We start from the raw sequence: 22,524 nt of genomic DNA, 5'->3' as shown, positions 1-22,524 counted from the left end.
TGTGTGCATGTTCACGTGTGATGTTAATGTGTGCTAGCGCATGTGAAGGTTGGAGGAGAACCTTGGGCGCCGCCCCATGGGCATCATCCATCTTTTTCTTTGTTTGAGACAGGGTCTCTCACTGGCCTGGAGCTTGCTAGTTAGGCTAGGCTGGCTGGCCAGTAAGCCGCAGGGATTCATCTGTCTCTGTTTCCTCAGCAGTGGGATTATAGCATGTGCTATCACATCCTGAATTTTTATTCAGGTTCTGGGGAATCACACCCATGTCTTCATGCTTAGAAAGTAAGTGCCTGACTGAGCCATCTCTCCAGCCCTATTTTAACTTTTACAATTTAAAATAGAAACATATTTAAGTGGGGAGAGAGCTGACAACAATCACTTAAAAGCCCAGAGCCGGAGGATAAGGGGACAGACAGGCAGTGGAGCAGGATGAAGGATTTCTCAAGCTGCACATCGATGGATCTCCTGGAAGTGCTTCTGATAGCATGCCAACATGGGCATTGGTCACTTAGGTCACTTTGGAATCTGGGAAGAGGGACACAGCACTTGCTGAAAGTGATGGTGATTCAGATGGTTGTGGTGAAATAACCTTACTCTGTGCTTTTTAAACTTTAGTTCTGGATCAAATTGTTTGGCTTTGTGTGACTGGTGAGGAAGCTGAAGGCCATGGAGAGATGTGCCCTGATCCTAAACTCACACAAGTCAGCACAGTGGCAGAGCAGAGACTGAGTCACGGGTGTCCTGACTCCCAGCTCAAGGAGCCCCCAACACTTTAGATGTCTAGCTCTTCAGAAATAAAAGGTTCCTGGAGTTTTTTCATGGGAACACAAACTCTTGAGCCCACTTGGGGTCACAGCCCTGTGTGGCTCCCTGCTAACCCCTTCAGGTAGCTCAGGTATGAATGGTTGACTTATGATTAGGTATGATCTTCTTGTGTATGGGTAGTGTTTCTACCTCAGTTCACAGACTTGGAACCTGAGGCTTGCCAAGACTTTTCCAGGTCACATGGAAAGGAAAAGACAGTTACGGGGTCCAAAGCAGGTGCCCTTGACTTGGGCCTTAGCAGCACTGGGTTTGGCTGGCAAGGGCTGTGCTATTCTAGAAGCAGGAAGAAATTTGGTCCCTTTTACACACAGATGAGTCTCCGAGCAGCCTGAAGCAGGAGCTTCCAGGCCCACTGATACCATTTAGGGCAGGAGGAATTTGCCTCAAAAGGGGAAAATCTGTGGCTTTGGGAAGGGAAAGTCCCTAGACCTTCAAGAGAAATAGGTCTTAGGATGGCCCCACCCAACAGCCAGTCTGCTTACATAAGCCAGTGTGCTGGATTGTGTTTCTGTTCACAAAGCCCTGGGACAGCCACCATCACAACCTACTGCTCACCTCTATCTGTCATTCTCAGGAGGTCAGTAGGTCCTCCTACTTCAACCAGCTATTCACCATCTTACTCAGCTCCTTCTTCCTTCTGGCTCTGTGCCTGTGTCCCGCATCTCTTGGGCTGAGTATTCTCTCTGCTGACAATACCTGCCAGTGGATACCTTGGGAAGCCGCTTCACTTTTTTACTTATTCTTAAGACAGGGTCTCACTATGTGGCCTCACACTCACCATCCTTCTGTCTTAGTCTTCTGAGTGCTTGCTCCACCACATCTGGCCCACTTGAAGTGATTGGACAGTGGCTAGACACGGGGAGTTTAAAGCCAGATAGCTCAATGTTCTAGCCTTCCTATGTGCTGACTGTGGGATGTAATTACTTAACGTTTTTATGATTCAGATCCTTCCTGTCCTTCCTCTATCAATGGGAAGTGGTGTGTGTATTTGTATGTGTGTGTGTGGTATGTGTATGAGTATATATGTATAGTGTGTGTTATATATGTAGTGTGTATGTATGAATGTGTATGTGTGATGTGTGTGTGTGAATGTGTGTATGAGTATGTATATGTGTGAATGTATATGAGTGGTGTGTGTATGTGTGTGTTCTAATGAGAGTACTTACTTATGCAAACAAGAGTTAGGGTGTAGATTGCTGTGAAAGGACATTGCCAAGACTGGCCCCGAGCTGGCATTTAGGGATAGTGGACTTCAGGAGGGTCGCTGTGTAAACTGATAAAGGTGATTGCTCTACTGTATACAAACTACACATTCAACTCAATGCTGCATACATGTTTTCCTACCAGGAGGGTGTGATTTCAGTATGTTCTAGTCAGGGGCTGTCCCTGTGGTAATCCCCATTATAACCCTGGGGCACTGGGTCCTTCCTATGCTTCCTGCCTGGTATCTTTTGCTGAGGGATCAGGGTATGCCTCTTTTGGGTGACACCATGAGGTGAAGCCTTTGGAACCTTGGGCTCAGTTGGAAGCCCCGACTTTGCCCCACACACCTTTCCTTTACCAATGTTGCCTCCCTTTTATTTTCACCACAATGAACTCAGGGCCATACTCAGGTCAGAGTATCATAAGCACTATTTGCAAATTGCTAAACATGAAGTGGTCTTGGGGACCTCAAACATAACTTAGTTTGGGGGATTAATTGTATGTAGTCTGGATAGCACTTGGAAGCTCCCAGCGAGGTCTCGAAGAGTGTCTGACATGGTTCTGGATGCTCTCAAGCACATGGAATGGAATCTTTTTTGTGTTTGCTCCCTCAGGCATCATCATTAGCGTCTGTCTTCCCTTCAGAGGTCTACCTCCCTCTAGAAGCTTCTTGCACAGCAGTGGACTTTGTCTTATATCCATCTGAGATCAAATCATCCAGTGACAGAGAAGACTTCCTCTTCAAACTCTTCAGTGCTCCTTTTACAAATAAAGCAATGAGGCTTGGGCAGGTTAAGTGACTTTCTGAGGTTGCCTTGCCTCATCAGTAGGCATCATGTCTCATTTGGGGAACCACAGTTGGCTTGGCCTGGAGGTTGCCGGGTAGCCCTCATTCCTGAGGTTACATAGGCTATTTCCCAAATTCAGTCTGGAGAAAAAAAAAAAAAGGCTCCAGGCTCCTAGACTAGGCCTTAGATGGGCTGAGGCAGAGCAGAGGTCTGGCAGCCTCCTGTTCAGGCTTCCCTGCATCTGACAAGAGCCTGATGGGTTATTAATCAGACAGTCCCTATGAAATCAATTAAGTGCTTGATGCTGCAGCCAGTCAAAGAAGTGGATCAGAGGTTGAGGGACCTTCGGCACATAGCTCCACACAGAAGAACCACAGATGCTCATGTAGGGCTTACTCCAGCTCTAGGGGGCACAAGTAGGTCCGGGCTCCTCCCAGAAGAACTCAGTTAATCTTGGGGATTGGCAGAGGTACAGGAGGGATAAGAAATGAGCAGGTCTACAGAAGCTTCCCTTCTCCATCCTTCTGATAGACTTCTTTTTTCTGCCAGGATGAGATGCAATCCCTCTTGGTCATCCTACCAGCTGCTAGGGTATCTGTACATTAGCTTAGATTCTCAGCATGGACTCTGCTTAACAATGAGAGAAGGGTGTGTGTGTGTGTGTGTGTGTGTGCGCGCGCGCTCGCGCGCGTGCACGCGTGTATGTGTTACTTAGAAGCCTCTTCTGGGTATTGGCAGAATAATATTTGGGGACAACCTGTCAAGTCGGACTGCTCTATTGGGCTTCCTCATCTCCCCCTCTGTATCCTCAGGACTTCAGTCACATGGCTCTGGAGCCACTGGGAAGCTGTCCCTTTTCCCCACTCAAGACTCAGTTAAGCATAGTTAGTCACCTATTTGTCCCACCTCCACTCTTCTGTGTACATATTATAAGCTCCCACCATGCTGTGGCAAGCACTGTGTCACTTGCTGGGGACCCCACAGTAATGAAAGCACAGCACGTCCCTCAGCTTCCTCTGCCATGACAATCTTTCTCAAGAGCTTGTTCTCTTGGCTATCTTAGCACATAGTAGGTATCCCGTGAGTATTTAATGATAATGAGGACTACCATGAATACCTGGAGCCCCTAAGACATTATATTGCAATGTAAGAATGTTAGAAAAACTGGATGATGGAGGAAGGTGGGTTAAAGTTAAAATTACAGGTGTCATGTGGCTGAAGATAACTGTAAATGTGGCCTAAATCATTAACTTACCTAAAGCATTATGAGGTGTGTGTGTGTATGTGTGTGTGTGTGTGTGTGTGTGTGTGTGTGTGCTGTTTTGTTTTTTGGTAACTTGATTATATAGTTCTCAAGTGTGAACTTTGTTGATATGTCATGTCATGCCAAAAGGTCTGGCATGCTTGAAAGCCAAGGTAAGAAGACAGCCCGTCTACTTTAAAAATTCCACAATCTTTCCCTAATGTTCAGTTGCTGGTTCCACTTGCCAGACTTGACAACTTTCTCTCTCCTAACGTCATCTTGTTAGTCTGGTGCCATCGGCCTGCTAAGGTCAGCATTAACATGCAGAATTCTGATGGTATCATCCAGCAGAACTGGTGCTGCTCTCAGTTTGGGGGCCATCTTGAGATGCAGAGGGTTCTGGAGTGACAGACAAAGCCTTCTTTATCTATTCAGCCAGGCTTCGGGAATAAGCAGGGCTCAGCTAGACTAAGAAGTGGAGAAGAGGGCAGCTCTGGTGGGGACATGCTCGGGCCTGGCCTGAAGCCTGAAAGAGCATAAGCTGGAGGAGGTTATATGCATACACTGAATATTAAACCCATGTAACCTAATTACATATAATAATGGTGTGCTGCATGTATGTTGGTGAATGCATGAAAGGGTGTGTGTGCCCATATGCACCTTTTGGGAGATTTAGGAGACTTTTTTCTTCTTGATTTGCTAGTGGCTCTATGATGGACGTTAATTATTTCAATAGTACTGAAAGATGAAAACACAGTTTCTTGCATCCTGAGCAACGGAGACAGGAGGACAGAGAACCAAGAAGGCAGGAGAGCTCTAGTTGATAGGGCAGAGGATGTGAGTTGGGGGCGTTTTTTACACCACATATTGATCCCCCCACTATAGAAAACCTCTCTTGCTGCCCCTCCTCTACCTCCCTTTCCTTCGAGAAACATACAGGAGTCTGTATGTTTTTCCCAAACATACATGTTCATTGTTTCTCGTTTGGGTTTGCTCCCAAACGAGAAACAATGAACATCCAAATAGTGAGAGTGGCAGCCGTGATCCATGCAGATAACTAGACCTACTGATTAGTGCAGGTTTCCATCAGCCAAGCCGCACCCTACTCAATGAGCAGTGAGCATAACGGAAGCTTGATTGGCTACCCCCGGTGGGATGACAGCAATGAATCTCCTCTGTAACTGGTGAGGGCACGAGAGGCATTTTAAAGGGTGTGAACAGAAACAGTAATAATTAGGACATGGGGCTGAGTCATGCTTGGCTGATATCTTGGAAAAACTTGGGCTTGGAAAAATGATTCCACAAGAATGAAATGTGACCAAAGGGTTGTGAATTTGCTCGTGCAGAGCCACATGCTCCAACACCATGCCAATACTGTCACTATGATCACTGCATGTCGGGCAGAAACAAGTGTGCAGAGCTTTTGTGAGAAGGCTGATTTAATTTTCTTAAGTGTGGTTTGGCTTTGCACTTTTCACAAAGAACAGGAGTTTGGGGAAAGAAAGCCTGTGTGTTCTTCCTTTAAGAGAGGGTGTGGAAGATGGAAGAAGAAGTGTTGCTGGGCTAGCCTGGGATACTTCACCTGTGATCTAGAGAACAGGGAGAGGCCATGCCTAAAGTGCTTTGCTCAGGTGGTGGAATTATATATAAATCTAATTCTCTTTTTTATCTTCCTATGATTTCTTAGTGAGTTGCATGGTTTTTACAAACACACACACACACACACACACACACACACACACACACACACACACGTGCGCACACAGGTCATTTTGGAACACAGTAGCACAGAGGAGGAAGATGGCTGCAGGACCCAGACTGCCTGCAGTCCCTGGGCTGAAAGAAACATCCCAGGACACTCCTGGAAGAAGGCAGTGAAACACAGAGTAACAGTCCTGAACAGAGAGTCTAGCACCCTGGGTTGGAGTCCCAGACATGTATCAACCTCCTGTATGACCTGACCTACCACAGACCCATTGATTCTCAACTTCCGAAACTCCTAGATGGGGGCATAACATGAAAATCTACCTCTTTAAGGTATGAGCATTGCATGACATCAAAATACGAAAGCCAATGCTACCAAATGCTGAGAGAAAAACCTTAGGGGCTATCACTGGGTGAAGAAGGATCAGGGCATCAAGACAGGAGATGGGAAGGGAAAAACGGCCTTCACAGAGTTCCTGTCACAGTCCAGATGGTCTGATGCTAGGCACAGGGCAGTGAAATTACACACGGGTGGCTAAGTTGAGGACACAGCCAAAGTGGAACTGAGTGCCTACCTTGTCCCACTCCTGTGCCTTCCTCTTACACACCTCTTGCCTGCTTTACAGAAGCCTTACCCAACTAGCTTCATTACCATTGCATAGACAAGGCAGGTGATGTTCGTGAGTCTATCAACTGGGCCAACACCATACCTTTAGTAAGCAGCAGGCTAGCACTGAACCTCAGCCCTGGTGGCTTCTAAAATCCTAGCCTCCCAGAGCTCTCTCCTTCTACCACTGGAGAGTAGCAGCCCGAGCCCAGGTACTTCATACCAGCTTCTATGAACAGAGAATATGAAGTAAAGATATATTCCCTACTGGCCTGGTCACCAACAGGCCCTAGAGTCCAGATGGCCCACCTAGCCCACCCATGCCCTCCCAGCCTCAGTCCACTGGGACCCACCTGGTCTCCAGTGGGATGTTACTGTTGAGCAGCCAGTTGTCCTGGGCATGGGTTGGCTCCTGGGCGCTGCCTGCTGGGGGCTCCCCGGAGAGTGAGTGGTCTGTGGGTGCTGGGCTGGGGTTGCTCCTTGGGGTGAAGTTGCCCCTGTTCAAGGAGTTGATGGAGGCCGCATGGTGCTGGTTGGGGGTATGGGCGTGAGGGAGTGGTGGCGGAGGCGTCCGGAGCCGAGGGTGGTTCTGCAGGCCGCTGGGATGATCTAAGGAATAAGCAGTCATGGTCAGTGGGCTACTGGGTGGGTGTGGCCCCTAGGGGGACAAATAGCCACAGAGGACTAAACAAGACTGCAGGGGTGAGCGTGAGTGCATCTGGTACTAGCAAACCACATATTAATCCATTCAATCGAATCTGAGGTTCGAAGACAGTTTCGAACTTCTTCTGTTCTCTGCATGCATTGGGGCAATAAACAAAATAAAAATCCCTACCCCACTGAATTTAAACTTTAGGAGAGCAATAAGAAACATTTTTTTTTTTTTTTTTTTTGAGAACAAGTGTGAGAGAGTGAGAACTGGCTTGAGTGTGCAAGATTCCAGTTGCCAGTATCAGCAACTTTATTCTGACCAACAACTTCACCTTTGATCTGTCACACTTTTAGGGTTTGAGAAATAATTGATAATCTATTAAAGGGAACACATTCCAAGCTACTACCTGTAGTACAAATTCTGTGTTGGACTTACAGACACTCTGGACTCTGATGTACTCCTGCCTTCCAGCTTCCTCTTTCAGTCTCTCACCAGTGGCTTTCTCACTTGAGAGTGAGTGTGTTTGAGATGGAAGGTCTGGCACCCTGAGCCACATTTATTGAATTAAGAACCCTAGGGTAGGGACCCAGGAATCTGACTTTATGGAGCCCCCAGGTGAGAGATGCATGGTTCAATTTGAGAATCACTGATCTTATAAATGGCGCATAGTAAATGAAATTAACAACATGGATAAGTGCAAGGAACAGTTAGCTGAGAGTCTGACAAAGCTAAGAACAGAGCCAAGGCAGAGCTCTGTATGAAGGACAAGTGCCTGTGAAGGTGTAAGTAGCCTGACTCGGGGACAGGAGGACATTGAGACCCATGCTGTGTCTGGGTGGATAAAAACCACCAGTAAACTTACGGAGCACACACTGTGTGCCAAATGTTGTTCTGTGCCCCAAACAGAAGAGAAGACTGAGATAAACATTTTATTTAGTCCTTTCAAGTTACCCAGAGCAACAGGCATTACTATCACTAGTAACAAAAAACAAACAAACAAACAAACAAACAAACAAAACAAAACAAAACAAAACACCCAAACACCTGGTCTTGGAGTAGATACTGCAAGTTCCCATGGGAATGTGGCAAAGCAGATTCTCTGTGCAAATAAATAAAGCAAACAAATTTTGCTGTAATGATGGCAGGCCTGGGAGTGCATCTTTTCCCTTCACCTAAGCTACTCACAGAATGCCTCCTCTCACAAGGCTGAACAGTGTGATGGGGAAGAAATTAAAAAGTTAGAATCCAGTCTAGGTTCTGCCACTTAGTAAACAATACAACCCTGGACAAGTCATCGAATTTCTTTGAGCCTCAGTTTCACATTTGTGAAGTGGGAAGGGCATGTATATTCAAGATTATAGTACTACAATGATACCAAATTGACAGTCAACAGGACAGAAATATATTTTTTGGACAGAAATATATTAATGAAAGATATATCAGTCTGCTTTTCAAGTGGCCTTTTATAATATACAAAAAAAAAAAAAAGAGAGATACAAAGTGAATCTGGCGGGGAACTGGGAGAGTAGGTTAGAAGTAGAAGTGAGAAGGAAATGATTGATAATCTGTGGTGCAAATTTCGTGTTGGGCTCTGGACTCTAATGTACTCCCACCTTTCACCCCCCTCTTTCATCAGCTCCCCTGTAACTACCTTCTCCAGCCTTGTGACCCCTCAAAGGTCAGGAGTGGTAGATTCAAATGTCAGTGTAGGAATGGAGGGTCCCCAGAGACCACCAAGCGTGGACAAAGCCCGCTCTCCCCTGAAGATGCTGAAATCCTGGATCAGCAGAGAGTTATCATGGTTGTCCCTTAAGGGGTGAGAACATGAAAGTCAATCTGACCTGGGCAGGTAGAGTATCCACTCCTCTCTCAGTGAACAAGCAGCCTTGGGTGGAGAAAAGAAGCCTGGGTGGGGCCATTTGCTGTGCTGGGCTCTCCTCCAGCAGCACTTTCCGGTGAGACAGGATCTCCTACAGAGCTCTGGCTGTTTCAGAACTATGTCAGTGGTTGGTTCTCAACCTGCGGATTACGACCTCTTTGGGGGTCAAGTGACCCTTTCACTGGGGTGGCGTATCATATATCTTGCATACCAGACATTTACTTTATGATTCATCACAGTAGCAAAATTACAGTTATGAAGTAGCAACTAGGTAATTATATGGTTGAAGGGTCACCACAACATGAGGAACTGTATTATAGGGTCTCAATAGGAAGACTGAGAACCACTAGAGTATGAAACCAGATGGACCTTAAACTCAAAGAGCTCTACCTGCCTCTATCATAACACACACACACACAGAGAGAGAGAGAGAGAGAGAGAGAGAGAGAGAGAGAGAGAGAGAGAGACAGAGAGACAGAGAGACAGAGAGACAGAGACAGAGAGACAGAGAGACAGAGAGACAGAGAAAGTTTCCAGGGTTCTCCAGTACCTTCTTTTATTTTATATGTGCAGAAATCCTGAACACTGATGTCTCTGCTGACTCTCAGAGAGCATAGGGAGGCTCCCTTTGAGTGCTGTGCAGAGCCATGGATCACAGAATGAGTCTGAGCCTTGGTGTCCTACAGCTCTGAGTTCAAGTTTTGTTTCTTCCACTTCTAAGCTGTGACTGTGGGCCTGACAAGGTGTTTCCTGACTTCCCCTCCCATGCATGCTTTGACACATATACACGCACATGCACATCATACACACTGTGGCACAAGTGTGCACAGACATATATATACACATATACTGGTACATACACATACATGCATGCATTCATACATATACATACACCCATAAATAAATGTAAAAAAATTAATGTAGCATTAAAAAAAAAACTCTATGATGTCCATCAAGTCACTGACCTTCTTAAGAGTTGTAGTTTTCTGGAGATTCCTTTCTAGAGACAATGCCCACCATATAAGGGTGGTTTGAGATTCAGATGAGATGCCTCATGTCGGGTGCTCAGCACAGTGCCTGGCATACAACATTTCAACTATATGCCATTTTCTTTCCTGCCCTGGGGACTAAGCCCAGGGCCTCATATGTGCCAGACAAAGTGCTCTGCCATGCATCTACATCCCAACCCTGCAAACAGTAGCTGCACATATAATCCACAATAATGATAAAGGCACATGAATGAACAAACCATAAATAGCACTAAATGTCACCATGGAGATGACTCTTCAGCATTTTACACAGCAGTTCTAAAAAAAAAAAAAGTGATGAGAAGAAAGAAGAGGAAAATACTGCATAGAGGGGCAGTGGGCAGTGCCCTTTTATTATGGCTGATGGATTCCACTGGGGCCAATCCACTGGCTCCTGGAAGCCAGAAAAGCACCTGGAGCTCAACACAGATCAGAAAAGTGAGCAGAATGCCAGGCTCTGACCCTCTGAGCTAGGTACCCGGGGCTTCAAGGTTTCAAAGGATAAGGCTCCTTGATGCCTTAGATGAACCTCTCAGAGCAAGTGAGAACCAATACCAATCTTTCCATCCTAGGCTCACGGTAGGCCCTGGGGAAGCCCTCTGCTTTGTTTGAGGACTGATGATGGGCTCTCAGATAAAGATACACCCCATCCCTGACATGTGTCATTTTCAGGTGGTGGCTGGTTGAGAAGAACACAGAGTGTAGCCTAGGAGTGTCACAGAGCAGCTTTGGCCTCTGACAGGTGATGTGACATTAGGGCAGGTCACCACTTCTCCAAGCCTCTAGCTGCTTACACACTTAGAAAATGTATACGTGTTAGAAATGCCAATTAAAGGTGGAGAACATGGTCACAAACATGGTCAACTTGGAGATGCTCAATCTAGTTAGACAGCACCATGGACATCAACTGTGCATGACGTCATCATGCATACCAGTTCACATGTATTTGAGGGCTTACTAAGTGACAGACACTAAGTGCTTTACTTAGGAAATCCTGCAACTGAAAAGAAGAAGCTCTGAAAAGAAGAGGCTATTGTTAGTCCTCACAGAAAGCACTTGCCCACACTTAGAAAACTATTAAGTGACAGAGGCAGAATTTGAGCTTAGGCAAACTGGCTTCAAACCTGTAGTATGAAATACTTCCCTTGTGTCCATCAAGTGAATCAGGACAGGCTAAGTGCACCGACAATGTCTGCTATATGGGAAGGACCTGACACGTGTCATCTTTATCACCCTGTACACCAGCCCCCTGGAGCACCTGGAGGCACAGAGAGTGACTGTTTGACTTCAGGTCTTGGGGTACAGTGGGACACTCCAGGCAGAGAATTAGGTGTGTGCATGGTGTTAGAAGCCTAAGAGAGCACGGCGCTTGGGACACATTAAATCAATAGTGTGAATGGCTGTGAGGGGCTGAGGTTGTGGGTGAGGTACAGATATTGAAGCAGGCCCAGGTGATGGCTGCCTGGAGGCGAAGGCTAGAAAACTGGGTCATCACTGGGAAGGTAGGAGCTGGTGTATGGCCACTTTAACACTGGCGGAAGTACTGAGGTTGGTGGAGGATGAGGCAGGGCATGGGAAGTAGAGGTATAATCATGCCCCAGGTCAATGGCAGGGTGCCTTCTTAGGAAATGGGCTGCATTAGAGTAAGCCACTCTCATGAGAAAAAATAAATAAATAAACTTTCATAGCTTTGGCTCAGCCATGAGACCAAAGCACTGAGACCTAAGGTCATCAAAGATGGCTCCAAGAAAGAGTGCCAGGTCAGGTGCCCCAACGCGCCTGCTCTGCCAAACCGCAGACAGGTGCCCAGAGCTCTCTTTGCTTCAGAGTTAATGATGACCCCACTGTGCACTGCAGTCATTAATCGGGCCCTGAAGATCGTCGGATATGAAAGATGATGGTATTTAATTATCATAAAACACAAAAACTCTAGCTGCCTGAGCACACCAGCAGAAAGAATTATTTGGCTTCCATTAAAACGCCATTGACCAGTACTGACTCAGGATGGTGATGTAGAGGCACCGAGTGCTTAGCTAATGAACCTTGGCCTATAAGACCAATTTAGACAGAGCAGAGAGTTCTTTGTCACCACGGTTCGCAGTGGCATCTGACGGCCCCACTTCTGATCTCAGGTCGGCCTCCTTTAAGCTGTGGTGTCGCAGACAATTTATTTGACTTGAGTTTTAACTTTATCACCTGTCAGAGGTGCATGATAGTAGCTGGCAAACTGCAAAGTCCCATGCCAGAGTTAGAGAATTATCATTAGTATTATGTTTCTGTCTAGAATGGACTTCAATCTAAAAGCAAGCTGTGGTGTGAGCAGGAGGTGAGGGGTAGCTCTTGGGGTTTATTTTCCGTTCACTTCCTCCCTGTATGAAATGTCTGCTGTTAACTTTCACTGGCATCCCTTAATGGCCGGTGTACAGGAATCCTCAATAGTATTTGGTCTGACACACTAGTTGGACATAGGGAGAGGAAAGGGCCGTGGGGCTGGGGTAGCCACTGCAGAACTTCTCATGCTGGGAGGAACACAGAGCCTTCAGGTTACAAGATGGTTGCTTCACGTTCTCATTTATGTGAGACAGACCAAACACCAAGACTATGACAATGGGTGCATCATACAGGTTGGAACAGTGAGGCAGTGCATGTCAAAGCCATGTGCATCCTTTTTAGGGGGGATAGAAATGAAAAAAGAGTGTTTCTCGGAGTCCTGGTAGCTGTTGCTGGCAGGACACAGCCAGGAAAGCTGGCAAATTCACACTGGCTTGCCTGTCCCAGAGGCACGCACCCCAGTGGGAGTAGTTGGGTAGACAGCTACTGAATGATTTTCCTGTTCGTTCCACTCTGGTTCCAGATCATTCCCTGTCCTCTGACTGCATGCCTGAGAATGCCTTGTCCCTGAGCTGAATCTCAATAGGTTTGGCTCACTGTGAGGCCACTAGAATTCTTGAAACAGGACTGCAGACTGAGGGACAACCCCTCTGCTCAGTCCAGCGCGACCCACTCAGGTCATGGTCCCCACCACAGCCACGTTTCTCCAGGTTACAAAGCATGCAAATGCAGTTGTCTAAGAAACTTCAAGGAAGAGCAAGGGCTGAAACTGGGCGCTAAAGGAGAGGAAGGCTGACATGTACAACATGGAGGCAAAGGGGATCCAGGTAGGAGGCTGCTGTAAACAAAGGCCGTGGCTGAAATAGTCAAGATGGTGTGGGGACCTGGCTGCCTGGAGCAGAGTTCTACTGAATAGTCACACAAAAAAAGTCTGGAGTCTGGTGGTGGCTTCACGGGTGTTCAGAGGGCTTACTCTGACTTCCAGACATTTAAACTAGTAACAGTAACAAGGCAAAGCCTCAGGCCATTAAATGGACCTGCAGTTTCTGTCCAGCAATGGATGCCCTGCTGGATCAGGACTCAGGATGGGGTTGGGTGGAAGACCCTGTTCTAAGCAAGCAAGGAAAGCAGAGCAGTATCCCAAGACCATCAGACAGGGACATATCAGCACTGTTCTCTGCTCCAGAGTACCAGTAATTCACAAACCAAGCTAAGGTCATCATCATGTTTTCTAAGCGTGGCTAACTTGGCAGACTCCCATCTGAATGGGGTAACTATCTCTTAACAAATACCCACCTACACATGGCTTTTGTCCCTGTCAGCAGTTAAATTGCTCTGTGACCTTGAATAAGGCACCTAAATGTACCTGAGCCCCAATTTCCCAGACTGACAAAAAGAAAAAGAAAGTAGAGGAAGACCTCTCTAATTCTAGGATGCAAGACTGGATCATAGGTGTCAGGTGAACCTGTGATGTTTGCTCATCAACATCTGGTTGCAAAAGATACTTCCAGCACGCTGTTTAGGATATACTGTATGGCTGGGTACCAAGAAGTAAAAGAGAAACATAGCCTGCTCCCTCCTTCCCTGCTTCCTGCTTCCATGTCTCCTGCAAGCTTCCCTTTAAATCTAAGTACTGGTGCTGGAGACAGGTGGGCTAGACAGGCTTTCTGCTGTAAAATTGTAATAGACTTGTTGGAAAAGGCCAGCTGAAGCCAGAAGCGTTGGGGGGGGGGGGGGGAGGTCATTTCTGGGTGTATGCGTTCCCTTAAATCTATGTCTACCTCAAGGCTGAATTTGTTCTAGGAGAACTTTGTGGCTGTCAAGTGAGCTTTCCTTCCTGTCATTCTCACCTCTGTAGCCTTTTCAAAAGTGGTCTGACCCATAAACAGTCAGGTCAACGCCTAGATCAACAAAGGGCCACAGTTGATATGGTAAGACAGGAGTGACTGCAAGTGTGTGTGTGTGTGTGTGTGTGTGTGTGTGTGTGTGTGTTCAGCAGGAGTATGATGTCTTGAAGCAGATACACAGTCCATAGAGTGCAAAGCACTAAGAATGAGCACAGGCAATTGGCAATTGTCAGACTGGGCTGATAGGTGGGGTGGGCCTAGGGGAAGCTCACATACCAGGGATCATCTCATACATCGGAGGGTGACCCTCCTCTGGACTATTTAGTGGTTCCCTGGTTTCCTGAGATTGGGAATGACCCCATGAGGACAGAAGGAGGATCAATCCTGTCAGCCTGGAAATCAGAGGGTTTTGAGAAAGTATCTGTGTATAGGGGAGCCTGCCAAGAGCTTAGGACTAGCTTTCCAAGCCCCGTGGCTTATGTCCACACAAACTACCTGCCAGGAAGTTAAACGCCCAATTACATCCGTGTAGCAGCGCTCTAGAATGAAAAACTTCCCTTTTTAGCTACTAACTCACTCATGACTTTGGATGGGCCTTAATTTGTCTATGAGGAAAATGGGATTCCTCCATTCAACAGAGGATCTGCAGTAGTCTCTGCCAGGCTTTGATAGTCTGATTCCTAGAGGCTTCCCCTTGCTCCTCTCAGGGAATGTCCTAGAAAGATGTCAGGATGAGCATCTCTGCTTCCTTCAAACAGACTGCACGTGGAAGAGGAGTAGACTGTCTTCATGGAGCCCTGGACAGATAAATCGGGACCAGGCTAGGAAGCTGAAGCCAACAACAGTCCAATGTAGGAACCAGCAAACTGGATCATGTCATTCCATGCTTTCAAGCCTGTGGGTAACTCCACTGCCCCTTGGATAGAAACCCTCACACTGCAGCCTGAGCTGCCCCACTGCAGGCTTGTACCCACACTCTCTATCCCCCTCCATGAAAGGTGCCAAGGGCAAGGCCATCTTAGACCCCTCACTAAGCTGTGTCAGTCACAGCTTTGCAGATGCTGTTCTGATTGAAAGGCAATATTCCTTTCATTGCCAGGCTGATTCAATTAGTAGCTGCCTCCTCCTGGAAGCTGTCCGTGACTCCCTTCTCCGGAGTTTTCAGTAGAGGCTCTTCCTGTGGGTTTTTCAAGTCTCTCCATAACTCATAAGTCATCACCATATTCTTAGAGCACATGGGCATACAGTTTGATGCAAAGAAGGGGGCCAACAAAAAGTCTGTGATATGGCCAGTATGTAGAGGGGGAGAGGAGGTTTGAACCCGAAGCTGTTCAGCCCTAATCGTGGCCCTCACATGCTGCCTGAGCCTGTTCTAGGATCTTAAGTCCTTTTAGCCAGCCTGTAGCTGTCACTTAAGTGTGCCAGAGTTTATCACAAGATAAAGCCATTTCTTTAGAATTTACTGATGATGAATAAAGGGGAGGGTGAGAAGGGAACAGGACAGATGGGAGTTTTCCTCCTGTGGGTACTCTCTGGGTGAAGAGAATTGGGAAACATGATAAACTGCCCTGATCTTCAGCACCAGGGTCTGTTTCTACAACACAGGTGCCTGCAGGAGTTCTGAGAACTATGTCTTTATTTCTTTTTCATACTGTCCCCAGCTGCTTATGAAAACATAAAGTGTTTACAGCTCCCTCAGTTACCAGCTGTGTCCCCTGTGCGGTTTGGAGAGTATCAGGTCAAGTGTCAAGAAACCATCAGGCTGCCTGGAGCACCCAAAACCCTCCATGCCTCCTGACAGTTGACAACAGCACTCCAGTGCAGAAGCCTGTGATGGCGTGGACCTCCCCCAAAGGGACAGACATGATACAAAAGAAACAACACCAAGAAACAGACGTGGAGTTCTCATGCTTCTGTGGCTCACCCAGTTGTCAAAGCTGATGGACAGAGACCCTCAAACCTGGGTCTTCAGAGGCCAACCCAGGAACCACCCCAGGCTTTATAAAGCTAGATGTGAAACCTTGAGCCCCAACCATAGCACCATCCAACCCAATCAAGCCTCAGTACAGCCTGGTGGCATCCTGCCTGCTCACATGGCAGACACCTTTCTCCTTTAGGACCTAACATAACTGATGGGAGAAAAGGCCAAACACATTCAGCTAATTACCCAGCCAGGGGGGTACTTTTTATGATTCACTACATATCATGTGTGGGCTTTCTTTCTGATACTTCTTGAGGATACTGTGGGCAGGTATTCTTTTTGTTAGTGTCCAGCAGGCCAGTCATACCGGAAACAGGAAACATTCTTGTCCTCTTGTAGCCCTTCTGCAAAGTGTACAACTCTGCCCCCAGGCCAGAGAAATGTAGCACTAATACCAATAATGGTCTCAAAGTATCAAAAGGTAGGCTGCTGTTAAAGCACCATTGGCACCAAGTGCCTTTGAGGCAGTAGGAGGAACACAAAGCTATGTGTTAGGAGGGTGGCCTAGGACAGAAATAGCTGTGGACTCACAGAAGTGACTGAGCTCATCTTGTGGCGTCTTCCTGATGTGAAATCTGGAGATACTAGTCCCAGGGGACAGCATTCACAGGAAGAACTAAGAAAACGAATGCATGACCCATCACACCTACCCACCAGTTTTAGCTATATTTATCATTGCGTTTCAGAAGGGGAAACTGAGGTGCATACAGGAGAAATCTGTTCTTGCTCCATTGCTACTCAGTACAAAGACAGGACTGCACATGCCTCTAGTTTCACCTGTCTGTCCTGGTGATGGAAACGACACTTCCCACACTTAACCTTCCTGTTTCCTTCCCCTGGCAGTCAGGAGACACCCTGTAAATGCTGTTGTTTTCACTTGTCTTTGAGAGTGGTCTCCTTAGTGCTGCCTTCTGGTATGCGCACTTCCAGGAAGCGATACCAGGTCTTTACCCTTTGATAGCCACAGCATCCTAGACTGCTTCACACTGGTACATCTTGGCGAAGGTGACAGATTGGCCTAAAAGGTATGAGAACCCAGAGTAGGATCTCAGGTCACATGAGTGCCATGACTCTGCATACAGCAGCCTCAGGTTCAAATCTCACCTTCCTGGCTACAGACTGGCCATATCACAGGCCTTTTTTGAGTCCCTATTTCCTCCACCGTCCTCCTCCCCGCCAATCAGCAAGGTCACTGATGCTGCTAACCTGATTTTGATGCAGAAAATGTGCACCTGGGCTCATTCCCCAAGAAGATTTTTTTCTTTCGACTGTGGAATATTTTATTTTTCCAATTTCAGAATCTACTTATGTTAAAAATCGGAAGAGAAAGAAATCCAATCAGCTCAGCTGAGGTTTGCGAAACAAATAACGCAGCCGGTACAGCACCTTAATCAAACAGTTATATTCATAGCCACAGTGATCAGAGCTCTGCCTAATTTATGCCGCCCAAGGTGGCCAAGAAAAATGCCTCTTGTCAACATTTACAACCAACACCCAGACAGATGCTGAGGAGACAGGGTGACTATTCAGGCCTGGCATCCTGGGAAACCAGGGTCACATGTGGACTTGCAGGCTTGTCCCTCAACCTGTACTAATGCCCGAATGCCATTCTGTACTCTCTCTTTTGGTTTTGTGAAGAAGAGACAGATGGATGGACGGAAGCTTTCGATCTGGCTGCGTCCTGTCTCTGTGTGTATGGATGTGTTTGCCTGTGAATTATCCCCCAGTAGCTTACTGCGAGGAAGGCCCAGCTGTTGGAGGAGGTGGAATCTTTGGGACTGTGACATCAGTAGAAGTGGGTAATTGTGAGTGGGTTTTGAAAGTGTTATCTCTTTCTGGTTCTAGTTTAAGCCTCTGCTTCCTAATCTACCAAGATTTAACCTTCCACACCAGAAATTCCCACCGGTGAGAACGTAATCCACTCCAGAAGCTATGCCACCAATGTCATAAAGGATTGATACCCTTTGAAACCATGAGCAAAATTAATCCCCCTCCCTGAGTTGCTTCTGTCAAGTATATTATCATAGCAACAAGAAAAGTAAGGTAGAAACTTAGTACCAGGGGTGGATTCACTGTGGGAAAACTGACCACACAGTTCTTAGACCTTTAGAGCTGGCCTGTAGAATGTGAGAGCCTTGGGAACTGTGGGCTGAAGCTGGGGAATGCTGTGTGCCATTAAGGAGCCATTGTGAGGGTTCAGAAGACTAGAACACCAATAGAAGATGTGGATAGTAAAGACTGAGCTCGTGATGTTTCAGAGGGGATCAGAGACTCTAGTAGGACATACTTGACTGTTTGTTCTCAGCTAGCAGTACCATTTTGGAAGGTGGTAGATTCTTTAGAGCTATTTAGCAAAAGTGTATCTTTGGGGACTGGCCTTGTTGGCGATATTGGCCTCTGGTTCTGCAGAGGCCAGAACTTCCCACTTTCTGATTTGATAAAACCTGAACAAGTCACATCACAGGCTGCTTCTGCTATTGACTGACACTTCCACTGCCACACCTTCCCTGCCACGAGGGACTGACACATCTCTTGAAACCGTGATCCAAAATAAATCTTTTCTTCTTTAGGTTGCATTGTCTTAGCAACGAAACAAGTAACTGATACATGCATGTTACTGTAATCTGCATAACAACCCCCGTGGGGTAACTACTGCTAAGAGTCCCATTTTGTAGCAGAAGAAACTAAAACACAGAGAGGATTTTATAGGTGGCCCAAAGCTAGGTTTGCTGGCAGAGACTGGATCCAAATCTAGGTGTCCAGCCTTGGAGTCTGTGTTTTTGATGCTCATACCCCATGCCTTGACTGTCAATGCAGATCGCCCAGCATGCTGTGGGGTAACTTCTTTACTACCAGTTAGTAAACAGTTACCCTAACAGTCTGCCAGTGCTGCTGTAGGATGATGGTTCCACTTTGGGTGGGGCCTTTTACAACAGTGGCCATTGCTCATAACACGGCTGTTGGGCAGATGTGATTTGTAAGGTCCAGAAGTTGGTGTGGGTTATCTGTAAGTGCCTAGCTCATCTGTCGACTACACTACAAAGGTCTTATGAATAAGAGGGGAAATGGGGGAAATTTTATCCATCTGGAACTCAGGCAGAATTCACTTGATCGAGACTATTTCTTCCCACCATGCATTTGCCCCTAAAGTGTCTACCATATAGGGTCTTTGCTTGCCTGCCATTTGCTGCCTTTCCCTTTAGGTACCTTCTGGGTTGGACCATCCTGTCCCTACTGTCAGCCAGTGAATCTGGTGGAATAAGGCAGCCAGTGAGTACCCTCATCCTTCTGGCTTGGGTATTTAACTCAGGCAGAGATGTGTAACCCTACTGTCTTTCCCAGCCTCCTAGCTCCCTGAGGTTAAAACTCACTTCAGATACTGAAATGACACACCCATGCCCTTCCACATTCAGCCGATAGACTCAGTCTATCTTTTGAAGGTCAATCATACATTTCAGGACCATCACAAGTACCTGCCATTATACAGCTATACACTAACTTCTGTGTCCATGAAAGTCCCTTATAGGTTTAAGGGTCCTTTGAGATAACTCTCATTCACTGTCACCCCACTTGTACCCAGTCTGACACTTGCCACATAGTAGGTACACATGGTGGGTGAACAAGCAAACAGGAACAACATTCTCAGACTTCACTAACATTTAAGCAAATTTCATGAGCATGCTGTCCCTATAATAAAGTATGCCCATTTCCACTTCACAAAGCAAATGTCCTGTAATGATCTGTGGGTATCAAGTAAGGTGCAGGTGTCTCCTTCTGAGTGGACAGGGCAGGACCAGTGCAGAATCAGGACAGCTGTGCTTTGGGGTTTGGAGACAGGGCAGGAAAGTCTGTGGGTCATGATGACATGGTCTCTGCTTTTTTTTTTTTTAATGTGATATTTGTTATTTACTTCTGAGACTTTCATACATGTATACAATGTATTTCAATCTTCTCCACCCCCTCACTCCTCTTTTAGCTTTAGTTGTTGTTTTTTATAACCCGCTGAGTCTAATCAGTGGTGCCTGAATGTGCATGGGTATGGAGCATTGTACTGGTACACAGGCAACAAACCGGTGGCCACATCCTCAAAGAAAAATGACTCTCCCTCCTCCAGCCATCACCTTTAACAACCCTTCAGCTAAGGGTGGGTCCTCGTGAGCCCCTTCCCCATCCTTGCTGGAATTCTGCACTTTTTGCACATCCTCAGCTCCTGCTGTATAACTCAGGCACACTGTTACCAATCACACTTACTCCCATTGATTTTTTTTTTTTATCCCCAAGGACAAACTACCTCATCCCTCCTTAATCTAATGACTAAAATTAGGCAAATGCAGCCAGCTGATACACATTAGGCATCGCCCCAGAAAGGAAGACATCAAATAAAATATGACCAAACTCCCTTTTATATCTCCATTCTCTTAACTGCCCATGCAAATCAGGCAGAGGCCTTCCAAATACAAAAAAGATGTTGGGAGCTGTGTATGTGCCTAGAATCCTTCTTTGGGTCAGGTCACCCAGGAAGCACCTCTTGGTGCTGTCCCCCTTTCTCATGAGAGACTGCTGAGTCTCCTGTGTGCCAGGTAGGCATGGTGGTTAAGACTTTTACATTGGTGTTTTCCCTTCCTCAGTATTGTACTGTGAAGACCTAAAGCCATTCACCCTATTTCACACAGGAGAAAACTCATGCTTGCAGCCTTACAAAATGTAATGATCATACCTGCAGCCTTGTATTCAAAGGACTAGAGAGGGATGGTCCAGATGCCCAGGTCCATCTTGCATCCGGAAAGGCAGGCCTTGAGATCTGGCCAGGGAAGGCCATAGTGTCCAATCATGTCCAAACACATGGGAACCGAGCCTGAAGGAACTTCAAAAATAACATCTCTGTTCCTCCCTCTCAAGGACTCAAATGTGGCACTGAGGAAGATTTCTAAATGTCAAAGCCTCTGTGAAGATTGTCTGCCTGCCTCCTTCGCACACACTTGAGGTCTGCGCTATAATTACAGACACTTCTTCCCTGGCCCTCCATATTTGCCTTGTCTGAGCCCATCTGTGCTGGGCTGTAGTAGGTGCAGGAAAGCATTGCAGGCAGACTCCTGGGGGAACTGTGTTGTCCCAGCAGACTGACAGGTGAGGCTGATACAATAGGTGGAAGGCCAAGGCAAGAAGAGAGGCAGCAGCCTGGTGTGAGGGGAGCCTGGTGTGAGATTGACAGCTCAAATCACTCTTCTTCTCCTGGCCTTTCTCCAGTCTGAGAGCTGCATCTTTCAGCCTGGATCTCAGACTTCTGGAGGATCATGGAAACTCCAGGAGCTTCCAAATTCACCTTTCCCATTTTCTAATCTCAAGGCAGAGGCAAGACAGCCGCTAGCACCTATTATGTACAAGGCCAGAAAATAGGAGAAGAAAGAGAGGCCATTAAGATGCCAAGTTTCCCTTAGAGGTCAGGTTTGGGGCGACGAGCCCTAACTGGAGACAGCATGAAAATCAGTAAGACCCTGGGTACATGTCCAGAGTGTCTGGGCTGGAATGAACTGATAGACTCTTGTCAGATTTGAAGAGGGAACTGAAGAGAAGCAATGGACAATTAGCAGATGGCAGTGTGCAGCAAGCACACTGCAGGACACTTTGTTCAAGGCCTCAGAGACAGTCCCTAGAGGCCTTGAAGATGGACACAGCTAAATGATAGGGACAATGGATAATATGCAGGGACAGTGTGAGCAGAGGCAGGCTGGCAGAAAATAGAGGGAATGTGGTTTGCACCACTCAGAGGCAATTACTTTAATTAAGCCCTGCCCTCCTGATGTCTTTATGGTGACAGCGCTTGTTACTTAACTCTTCCTGTGTTTTTGCCCAGTGTCTCCAACTAGGCAATCTTGTCAAAACATTTAAATCTCTGGCTCTCCCTAGAGTCCACATAGTTTTCGGTGTGAGACAAAAGCTACTGCAGCCATTACCAACATATTGAGGACCACTTTCCCAAGTTGGAAAAGAACTCCAATGCTGTGGCTGCCATTTCTGAACATCCCATCCAAAGGCCAGCCAGCACCTCAGATGCTGAACACAGATGAGAAGTAAATGTATGTGACAAGTGTGGACACCCTGGTCACCTTTACCAAAGGTATGATTGCAAGCCAGAGGAGCCTTGTCCTGCAAATGTGACATACTTCAGTGGGCATTATAGCCCCAAAGACCAACATAAGAAAATAAAACGAAATGTTCCAAGCTCAAAATACAAAGGTTGTACTGGGAGGCTCACAGGGAAGGTGGGATGATTCAGGACTGTCCTCAGAATCGGGCAAAGGTCACCAGCATCCACTATCCTAGCAACCATTTCCCCAGACTGCAGGGAACAGCTCAGCTACACCTGTCTTCCCTCTCCTTCCCCCTGGCACCTGTTGTCTATCATACAAGGAACAAATCACAGAGTATATGATAA

The 22,524-nt window shown here is 46.8% G+C and overlaps 1 protein-coding gene across 17 annotated transcripts in view; it reads right to left on the bottom strand.

Moving 5' to 3' along the window:
- Positions 1-22,524, bottom strand: part of Tenm4 (teneurin transmembrane protein 4) — a 1,520,543-nt gene that overhangs the window by 211,577 nt on the left and 1,286,442 nt on the right. For all 17 annotated transcript variants that reach the window (XM_076938042.1, XM_076938101.1, XM_076938085.1 and 14 more), the window contains one exon: positions 6,724-6,979. In XM_076938042.1, coding sequence (XP_076794157.1) covers positions 6,724-6,979 — 256 coding nt within the window. The remainder of the gene's footprint in view (positions 1-6,723; positions 6,980-22,524) is intronic.

The sequence above is a fragment of the Arvicanthis niloticus genome, chromosome 1, assembly GCF_011762505.2.
Source record: "Arvicanthis niloticus isolate mArvNil1 chromosome 1, mArvNil1.pat.X, whole genome shotgun sequence".
NCBI classification, from domain to species: domain Eukaryota; kingdom Metazoa; phylum Chordata; class Mammalia; order Rodentia; family Muridae; genus Arvicanthis; species Arvicanthis niloticus.
This window is presented reverse-complemented; position numbering and strand designations above follow the sequence as displayed.